The 10,997-nt window shown below is 30.5% G+C and overlaps 1 protein-coding gene across 1 annotated transcript; it reads left to right on the forward strand.

Moving 5' to 3' along the window:
- The first annotated feature begins 7,306 nt into the window (after window positions 1-7,306).
- On the forward strand, window positions 7,307-10,684 carry LOC149550203 (transcription factor MYB72-like). Its single transcript, XM_089794443.1, has 3 exons — window positions 7,307-7,442; window positions 9,807-9,936; window positions 10,018-10,684. The coding sequence occupies exons 1-3, from the start codon at window positions 7,307-7,309 to the stop codon at window positions 10,682-10,684; spliced, it is 933 nt and encodes a 310-aa protein (XP_089650569.1).
- The last annotated feature ends 313 nt before the right edge of the window (window positions 10,685-10,997 follow it).

Here is a 10,997-nt window from a genome sequence, read left to right on the forward strand (position 1 = left end):
AGTTTTTCCTTTCAGTTGTCTCATTTTTGGTGTTCGTTACCTCTTTTGTAAATTGGTCCCTCAGATGACTCTATTTTACAACCCAATGGATAAGGAATTATTTTATTCATTCTAGATTCGAGCTTCATCCTATATAGTCCTTGTCCCCAGTTAGAGCCAGCTGTTGCCCGATTATAAAATTCTTTCAATTTTATAAGCCTAGGTTAATTTTTGAAACTTGCCCAATTTTAAGCTTTAAATTGGCCATTTTATCTCTGAAATTTTTGTGAGTCTCTAAGATTTCATGTCCTAGGCTCATTCTCAGCTCCACATAACACTTGGAATTTTTAAAATCTGACTTCTGAGCCTCAAGTTATTAAAAGGTTAATGATAGCTATCAAAAACTTGTTTTCATTAACCTCTCTAAAAAAAAAAGGGTTAATGATAGCTATCAAAAACTTATTTTCATTAACCTCTCTAAAAGAAAGGGTATGATAGCTATCAAAAACTTATTTTCATTACCCTCTCTAAAAAAAGGTTAATGATAGCTATCAAAAACTTGTTTTCATTAACCTCTCTAAAAAGGTTAATGATCGCCACCCAAAACATGTTTTTCTTAACCTGTATGAGGCAGTTATTAACCTATTTAAAACTCTGCCATAAGAAGTTAGGCAAGAGGCATATTGAAAATTATAGACTGACAGATTTTGGGAATCCATTTACCAACAGAGCTTTAGTGTAGAATGAATGGGTAGGAGAATGTCTACGGTAAGTAGTCTGTGGGCCAGATGCAGGTCTACGACATAAGCACTGCCGAACTTGTTGATTTTGTACTACAAGAAAGAAATGCGTCTGTGTTGTGCTATGGAGCAACAGGGGTAGGGAAAACCCACACTATGCTTGAAACAGACAAATGAATGCTTACAAATGCTTGATGTTCATAGTGAAGAGACAATTGAACTGGAAAAATGAAGGTCCAATACATGCAAATGTTTGCATGGGAAACGATTATTCCTGGTACTTTACAATGGTAGTGTTGCCATGTTTAATTTGAAAGGAGAGATAATTGCATCTTACTTTAACCACCGTCCTGGTTGGGTTGAGATATTTAATTGTGATGAAAAGTTACTTATTTCTTACAACACAGTTAATTTCTTAATAAGTATTATGAATATCTTGACTAAAGATTGGTGTGCTAATTTTGGTAGCAAAGAAATAAAGATGACATATGCAAGCATCCACCTCACTCTACTTCCAAAGCAATCATTTCTCAAGGCACCTGCCTTTTCAACTGGCTAATTTATTAGAGCCACAAATTTTGAATATGGCAACTAATTTGTTCTGAGGAGAATACAAGGCACGAGATTCCTCAAGATTCAATCACATAGTTTTGACCAAATGTCGCAATGAGACATGGTTTCATGGTCTTCAATCATAGCCAAGTATACACAAAATGTGTTCTTTGATAAAGCTTTGGAGATTTTAAAGCACATGGAATTAACAGGTGTAAAGCTCAGCTCTACAATCTTTGCTAGCATCCTTCTAGTCTGTGCCAACGGGGCATAGAGATAGTCGGGCTGCACCAACACCAGTTAAGGGCTAAAATCCATTCTCGAGTCCAGAGAAAGAGTGCATTATTAGTGTATGAAAGGGCATATAATTAAGTCTCATCCTTGTGTGTTATATATTAATTTGAGCAAGAGCCTTTTCTTAGTAGAACGCCTGCACAATCTTGAGTAGAAACAATGATATCCATGCCATGCAAAATACCTCTCAAAAGTGGTGGTAGTATTAGTGGCTAGATTGGAAGTTGACTACAAAATGTTTGACAAAAACTATTTATTTGTGATATGCTTCTGATGGGTGTTTGATCTCGTCGAGTTTTTCTGGACTAGATAAATAGTTGGATGATCAAGGAAACTGGAAGGATTATCTGATATAGATTTCATCCTCATAACATATATGCTGATGAACATCAAGGAAGAGTAATAGAAATCATGCCAATTGCTAGACATAATTTCACTATAGCAGGTTAGGATTTTATAAAATGATTGTCCACATTAAAATTTGCTACAATGTAGAGTGCACGAGAAAACATAATCAAATTCTTCCCATGAACATGTCAACACTTTGGTTGAAGAGAATCAAAATTGTAGAAATACCTTGGTCATCAATAATTGGCTCACTTCGCAAGCATTCTCAGGTATCCTGAGCAATGTCAAGAATGTACAAAGTTTGATGTAACATTCTTCTTTTGACATCAGCAATCCTACAAAATTTACTCTCATATTGGAGGATTTTGTGGTTGTTCGGTCAGCTTTCATGCAAAAGATGGCTCTGGTTGTGAATTTGTTGGAGATGTTATATTGCAATTAGATAAACTTAATCTACAAGCTGCATCCCATATGTTTTAACATTCTCAAGGTGGAAGTGGTTTGATGAGAGAAGACAAGCACTTGCAAAGGCTCAACTGGAGTGTATTGTAGCATGTAATGGTTTGTCAAAGAATGTGTATGAGATTGCATCTAAAAGCTTGATATTGTAATTTTTCAGAAAGATGACTATGAGACCTGTAGAATTTGCTTTCATTGAATAAATGATCTAAAGAGCAAAAAGGGGGTTGATAAGGACTAATTATTCAATCTTCTTCTCAAAATATCTAAGGTCCAAGTTTTAAGTTAGATAGGTTAATTTTGTAGAGGTTAATTAACCTCACCCAAATCATGTATTTGAGAAGTAGTTATTAACCATGAAGAGGTAGTTATTAACCTCTGTGTCTATATAAGGACTCCTGTTGGCTTTGTAAAGGGACTTTTTGGTTTTAAAAATAAGGGAACACTATGCTAAAATTTTGATTGAGGGATAAATTTTGGAAAGTATGTACGCTTTTTATCTCTGAAATTGAAAAATCTCTTTTGTCTTCTTGGTGCAAGGAAATGAAATGAGATGTGATTTGGGTTTCTTATTTTGAAATCAAAATTGTTATATGCAGTAGTAGACATTCTCATGGTGTTATGCGAGTGTTTATGAATGATAATGAATGTACGTGATAATACTGGTTGCCTTCAAGCATAGTTATTGACTGCCTTTTTTATCAAGGTTGTTTACCGAAGAAGGTTGTGAGGGTGTGTGGTGCATTCATCCTGAATGAATTTCTTCTGATCTTTAAAGTTTAAATTCTTATTCAAAAATCCTTTTCAAAAATCATATCATATGAGGGAGTTGCCCCTCTAAACGTAGAGGAAGGCCGGCATACCAAGGGCCTGTCCAACTATTGAGAATGGTTTGCCACACTCTCCGTTGGGCAAATTCTACTATGAAAAATCTATTTACCAACAATAGTTCAAGGAAAGTGTAGTTTGATTTTCAATTTTGTAGGAGTTATTTTCAAAGGTTACCTTTAATGAACAATTAAGGTTTAGTTTTCTATTTTTTCAAGTTAGAGGATTTTTCATTATTCATGAAGCTTCTAAACTTTATGTTAGCATGTTCGGGAAGGGAAAATTAATGAGTTTTGAAATATGTCTATTTCAACTACATTTTTTTCATCTCATTTCATTATGAAAAATAAATTACTATGGATAGATACGAAGGTGTTGCATCATTTCTAATTTATTTATGTCTAGACACAAGTGGCAATTAGTTATATTTCTATTCCCTTACAAACATAAATGATAATAACCTTCAATATAACAAACCTTTTATACAATTTTTAATCCTTCCTTCTAATTTTTCTTCATGGTTGTCCTTAAACATAATGAATCCTATCCCAAGTTCTAAGATAATAATATTTCTAATAAATAATCTTGTGTGACCACATTTATCCTCTACTCTAGGAAGGATAATTACTATATTTTGGAAGGCCTTGTCCTAGTTGGAGAAATCATTAATAGAGGCTTGGTGGTTGACAAATCAATTTTGAGGGACACCATGGCCCTTATGCTTTCAGTGATCATGATAGCTTTTAGAGCTTATTTTCATGAGTATTTTAAGAGTTTTATTAGAGCGAGGTTTATTTTTTCATGGCCAATCTATACATATACCAATACTAAAAATAATGTAGGCAAGTATCAAATTCTCAATATCATATAAGATTATAAAAGCTCACAAAGATCTTAATCTAACAATGGATTAGTTTTTCATTAGTTGAGAGCAAGAAGATGCTACTCAAAGGTAATTTAATCTTATTCTCTTCTTCAAGCTAATGACAAGTTTGACATTCTATTTAATAATGGAAGCTCAATAAATACTAGCCTATTTGAACTCCTTGACATGTCATCTCCTAAGAGAACATATCACACATAACTTATACCCTATTACATAGGGCCATATACATTATCATTGGATGAAAGTCATTCCCTATTTGTAAGGTTCCATTTTATCATATTTACGAAGTTCGCGTGCTCAAGGAATTTATTTCATTGTGTCTATGACGCATATACTAATCTTTTTATTTGGATATATCTAATTATCTAAGGGTGTGCCTTATTTAGGTTCATAGTTAATTGTTAGCTTGACCATTGGTTATGAAGTATCTTTTTCTAAAAATGTCAATAATCAATTACTTTTATCATATAGTATCATGAATCTCATTAAGATAAATATTTCTTTCTATTAACTTAATTGTCTAGGCTTATAGCCTTTTAGAAATAATTAAAAGAATAGTTGCACTTGTATTGAAACCCCTCAACAACATACACAAGAAGAAAAGATGTTGATGGTATCTCAATAGTAAAAACCATATTTATATCATGTTCCAAAATTGCATGAAACATATAATTCTATAACTATTTGAACATAAACAAAACCTATTTATCAAGGCACTAAAGAATATATTCATCTGATTTTATTACATCTAAAATAATTAGTCTTAAAATAGAACTCAATATTCATTTCACAACCATTTATTTCTATCTTCTTATTACTTTTATTTTGTTAGGAATATAATATGAGAAAAATCTGAATATTGTGCAGTGAACTCATGACTATCCAAATTGTACAAGTCCTTAGACATGGTTACTCTCTTAAATATTCTTACAATCTAGTGAGAGCTACTTTAGAAAATAATAGTAGCAATATCTTCATAATTATTGTATGTAAAATAAGGTAATTTGGTTTGTTCCTACAAGTCAAAGGAAGCAATTTATAAATTTTAGGATGACTAGACTCCTTTTCTTCAGTTTTGTGAGAAAATATTTCTTTTGTTTTATCTTTAAAACAGTAGTAGTGACATTATCAATTTGACAATTTTGTTAGCACTCAATTAAATAATAATTATAAATAATCAATTGCATCAATTCAACAAAAAAATGTTTGAATAAAGAAAAAAAATCAAACACCATACAGTACTGCCACAAAGTCCAATAAGTAACATTCATATATTTTTGAAATATATAATCTTTAAAAATATTGAATATATAAACCTTCTTTTCTTTTACATTTTACCAATTTCAAATATCAACAATGACTGAAATGAAATCAAAAACCAAAAATTATTTAAAAACTCAAAAAAGAAAAAAAAAAAAACCATTTCTGTTATACGTGAAAATGATCACTTTTCTCATCTCCCTTCGCGTCTTAGGTATATATAGTTAATATCACAACTAATTTGTACACCCCTAATTTGAAATGGACAGATAATCAAACTAATATCAATTCCTCCAAAGTTTAAAAAATAAATAATAATTATTCAAATAAAGTCTTAAAAAATTCACTGTTATCATTATCCTACTTTGAATTGAATTACCATCTGAGATCGCTTTAGATTTAATGAAAATGACAGGTTAGATAATTTAATTAATATCAAATCCTTTGAAAGCTACATTAGCTATATTTAAGGGAAGCTTATTGCTTGTGCTCACCGTTTTTCTGCGATGCTTACCACAAGTTTCATATCTCATGAATAAGCGCCACACAAGACCGCGAACAATTCAATGACTGAGATTTGACAATAGACTAATTTTACATTTAATCTTTCCAACATCCACGCCTGAATTATCGTGGGTAGTTAGCTTTCTTCCACCTTCGTAGTGTATGCGGGACCATCGGCCAAGTCTCCAAGCATAGTAAGCAAAACGTGTAAAGCAAATGTCAAATGCCCAACATGAAACAAAAGAAACACAGGGTGAGTAGACATGAAAATAATGATAAATGAAACTATATGACCGGATATATTTTTGAATTTTATAGTCCTCGAACAATTTCCCAAGATGGCAATTTGATACAACGCAAGGTCGAGGTCCTAGATTTCATGTCTAAAAATATCCATGGTACCTATCAGAAAATAATTAGCATATTAATGGCGCCATATATTATTAGGAAGAGATCTCTTATTTTACTTACATTCTCCTTTTTTAACTAAAGAAGGGGGGCATGTTTGTGTACAATACTGGAAAGTTGCGTCATATAGATATTTACATATTAGAATTCGTAAAAATAAATAAAGCTTTAAAATGACAAATATAATAAAAAGTACAAAATCTTAAATTGATGACTATGAAAAATACATTCTTTCTTTTCGTGGACGCAAAACCTCAACGAAGCTTCTCGCACACAAAGTTGGGTAGAATTGATGGTGATTTTAAAACATTAAAACATGGCAAATCTATCTTCCTGCAATATAAAAGGAAAACTAGATTTCTTCCGTGAAACATTGGAGATGTTTCTTAGTAGAAACTCACGCTCTTCTCATTGAACCAATGTCATATTACTTTACTGCCTAGCATTTTATGTTAATCAATATTGTGTGTTGTGAACAGTACCCTAACAATAGTCAACTGTCTATAAACTATTAAACTAGTCACCAAACATCAATTTAAAAAAGGAGAGACGTAGAAGAATGAAATGCAGGGATACTCATTTAATTAATCTTGTACAATAGGTTTGGTGCAGATGTACTGTGGGCTGGATAGTCTATGCGTTTTAAAGATATCATAAACTAAAAACTTTCTATGAGTGTTCTCATTGCTTTATTGACATTTTCTTGGAAATCAGACCTCGTTTTCTTCTATTAATATACATCCCCTAGTTTCCATGTTCATCGTGAAAAATATTAGAGCAAATACAAGTCATTTTTAAGATCATAATGAGTGCTTCAGGGCATTGAAAGTTTTCTCTTACAATTATCTCAGATTTTATTTCTCCAAATACTTTGTGTACAGAGGGTTTGAGTGTGTTTCAATCGGTACAGAATTCATTCAGTTAGTATTCATACTGGTAAGATCGTGATAAAAACTTCAATGAATTTCTGCTATATTTATGACATGTGTCTTTAAGCAATGATTATGAAAAAGTTAAATACTAAAATGTGTCCAGTTTGAAGGGAGAAATGGTGCGAGGTGTAGGTTGTTGCAGGGAGAGGGAAGTGAAGAAGGGGGCATGGTCCGAAGAAGAGGACCAAAGGCTCACCGATCACATAAACAAGTACGGCCCTTGTAATTGGCACAAGTTGCCTCAGCTTGCAGGTACTTTTCTTTTATTAGCTAAATTTGTTATCTTACGCTATAGTTCAGTGGAGAATCGTCATATAAAGAAATTTACAAGCTATCCTTGAACAAAAAATACTGGAACTTTTATAATTAGGTGCATCAATGGATATTAATTAATACCTATGAATGTAGATAATGTACATAGTAAAGTTAAGAAATAAATATTAAGAAATTTGTAAAACTCGTATTTAACAATGAAATGCAATCATTAATTTTGTAAATTAGTAAAGACAAATCTTTAGTTTGATTTTATATTATTAAGATCATGTGTTGCAAGATTGGTTTGTTAGTTGAATATTATAGTGACAATAAAATTAGTTGAATAGTTATTTTTTATTACTTGAAATATCATTCATAAGCATTATGTCCCATTTTAAATATACTTCTAATTTTGCAATTCTTATCCATATAACTTTAATTTAGATTATAATATTCCCATTAACAATAGAGTGATCTATCAATTCTTATATTTTTAATGCATAAATTGTTATTTTACTTGTTAGTTATTAGTAGATCTTTATTTTAATTTTTATGTTTTAAATTATAATTTTATTATTATTTATAATTGAAATAACTACATCTTTCTATTAAGTATTTTAGATATTTATTTTTTATGTTATATTTTTTTATAGATCTTCGTTGTTTCTAATTTACAAGTTTATCATACATCTCTTATATTAAAATCATGACTAGTTTTGATATCATCTTTGAAATGAAACTTAGATGAACTAAGAGAAATATGTCATGCTATTAGCCATTGAGACAAAACGATATGTAGATATAGATTCTCAATTTTTTTTTCATACCAAACCTAAGAATACATCTATCAAGGAGAAGTCATTACAAGTGTTACATGTAAATAGTTCTAAAATATATTTAGAGTGATGCATAGTTATCCTTTGGGATAAGACAACCAATATTAAAAGTGGTCAAATAAATAATTTTGTCAAATTTGAGTATTGATTGTATTGACTTTTTATGGTGGTATAGTAAGAGTCTTATATGACATTCAAAAATTCCACTTGCTTAAACCATGTAAGGATAACTCAACCCAATATTTATACATAGAACAAAAGATATTAAACCATAAAATAACATAAGGTAGGTTGCATACTATTTCAAATTGAAGAATATTTATAAGTTTTAAGAATTATAAATCATACAAACATATCCCTCTTATTCAAAATCACAATCACCTTTATTCATAGGTCATAAATATTAAATATTTTTCAACCCATTAAACTTTTTGGATGCTTCTTTGGGTAAATGAAGATCTATCTATATGTTTGTAGTTATTTTATCACCTTATTTTAATATGAGAAAAAAAAATTAAAATTGAGTGATTGCTTGTGGAGTTTTTTATGTTCTTTGATCAAGGTAAATTTTCTTTGATGATTTTTACATCATGCTTAGGATTACTTAGTGTTAGCATAGTAGTTAGATTTAGGCTTATGGCTAGGCTATTGTTTAGGATTAGGATTGGGTTAAGATCGCAGTTAGGGTATTAAACCTAGAATTATAGTTAGAGTTATAGTGTAGGATTCTAGTTGGGGTTAGAATTTAAGGTTAGGGATACAATTATAATTTTATAATACTAGTCATTATAAGGAATATAGTTTTTTCTTATTGATGTATAAATTGATATGTAAAAAATTGAGAAGAGTATTTATTAGTTCAACCCATTTTGTCTCAACTATAACTGGTAACTCTTAAAATTTACCTATATGGTAGTAATTAAACAGGCTCAAAAAAAATTAAAGAAAATATGTTAGATGACATTTTAATATAAAAAGTAATAGCATGCAAGAAAATTTGATGAAAAGTAACATAATTGTTAATATATTAATTTTACAAATATTTGTTAAACTAAAAATTAATCCCTTTATTTTAATCAATTCTAATTCTACACTATGTTAGCCACTACATGGCACTTGTTACATCACATTCTATGATCTCCTAAAAAACTTAATTTGTTTTTATAATTAAATATTTTTTAAAAATAAAAAATAAAAAATTATCAATAATAAAACCATATATATAAAAACATTAAACTAAATCATTTTATTACTTCCTTATACTATAAATATACCATACCAGAATTATTAACAATCTATAAGTAAATAATAATTTTCAATATATTTTATGACTTCCTTATACTATTAATTTTCAATTATTTTTTAAAAAAACAATTAACTATCTTCAGTTATAAAATCTAATACATACGTTGAAAGTGTATTCAAAATTGAAAATTATTAATCTTCTAATTATTATTTTAAATAAACAATCTATATTAATGATATTTATATTTACATAAAGTTATTGTTTTGTATTATGATGCAGGTTTGTTAAGATGTGGCAAGAGTTGCAGGTTACGGTGGATAAACTATTTGCAGCCTACTATAAAGCGAGGCAAATTTACCTCTTCCGAAGAAGAAATAATATTGTTCTACCATAAAATGCTTGGGAATAAGTAATTACTCTAATTCAATAATTATTTTGACAAAGATATCTTAATCGGGGGAAACTGTTTTGACATTGATTTTCTGTTTAGGTGGTCTGAAATTGCAAGGAAACTGCCCAGACGAACAGACAACGATATAAAAAATCATTGGAATACCCGTCTGAAGAGAAGATCCAAAGAAAGCATGGCACACGATCCTTATTCTCCTGCACTATCTTTGTACTTGACCTCTCTCGAGGTCGAAGCAAGAATAGGAAGGCTCCTGATGGACAATATTCTGTTATTATCTGCATTCCAAGGCAATCAGATAAGTGGGAGGCCTGTGACATCTAATATTGCGGGTCAAAATCAGAATGAGCAACTTATACCATCAAATAATGTTCATAATTCCTATCAATGTTTTTTCCAAGATGGTGCTCTGACAGCATTTTCAACAGGCTGTAACACTGAAAGTATTAATCAAATTGGCAATAATAATTTTCTCCAACCAGAATATGAATTTGATTCGCTTCCTCCTTTGGTATCAAGTCCGCGCAATAACTACGATGAAGAAGCTCCATATAATATTTCATGTACTCCTCTGGTAAATACTGATGTCTATGCAGCATCGATTTCAGAAGAGAAATGGCTTGATTTTGCAGAATTTTCTGGTAACTCCAATGAAGCAAATATAGGAGCTGCAGCATCTGGGGACTTCATGAATACCGATGATGACAAAGATTACTGGAAACATATCCTAGACCTAGCCACTAGTTAATCTGGGGAAATTGATTATGTGATCACACGCCAATGAAAGGTTTCTATTATTTGATCAACTCAGATTATTTCTGGGACAGTGAACGATAATTATGTTGTAGATTGTAATTCTCAGTGGCTTTTATTGTAATTAGTGTCTCGTGTTATGTCGTGGAGAAGTAGATGCTTAGTTGTAGCATCTATCTATTTCTCAAATCTAAAGAAACATTTTGTTGGAGGATTGTGAATATGATTATTTATTTTTAGTCATATATATATATATATATATATATATATATATATGCTCTATTTGTATGTATATAGATATCTGTTCA

Source organism: Cupressus sempervirens, chromosome 7 (assembly GCF_028749045.1).
Source record: "Cupressus sempervirens isolate cs-2001-9-10 chromosome 7, ASM2874904v1, whole genome shotgun sequence".
Classification (NCBI taxonomy): domain Eukaryota; kingdom Viridiplantae; phylum Streptophyta; class Pinopsida; order Cupressales; family Cupressaceae; genus Cupressus; species Cupressus sempervirens.

What these genes read in the sequence shown, in the direction of transcription:
- LOC149550203 (XM_089794443.1), top strand. Translation starts at nt 7,307, where the DNA reads ATGGTGCGAGGTGTAGGTTGTTGCAGGGAGAGGGAAGTGAAGAAGGGG. An exon ending in CAAGTTGCCTCAGCTTGCAG is followed by an intron (nt 7,443 to 9,806) that starts GTACTTTTCTTT and finishes ATTATGATGCAG; the next exon opens with GTTTGTTAAGATGTGGCAAG. An exon ending in CATAAAATGCTTGGGAATAA is followed by an intron (nt 9,937 to 10,017) that starts GTAATTACTCTA and finishes TTTTCTGTTTAG; the next exon opens with GTGGTCTGAAATTGCAAGGA.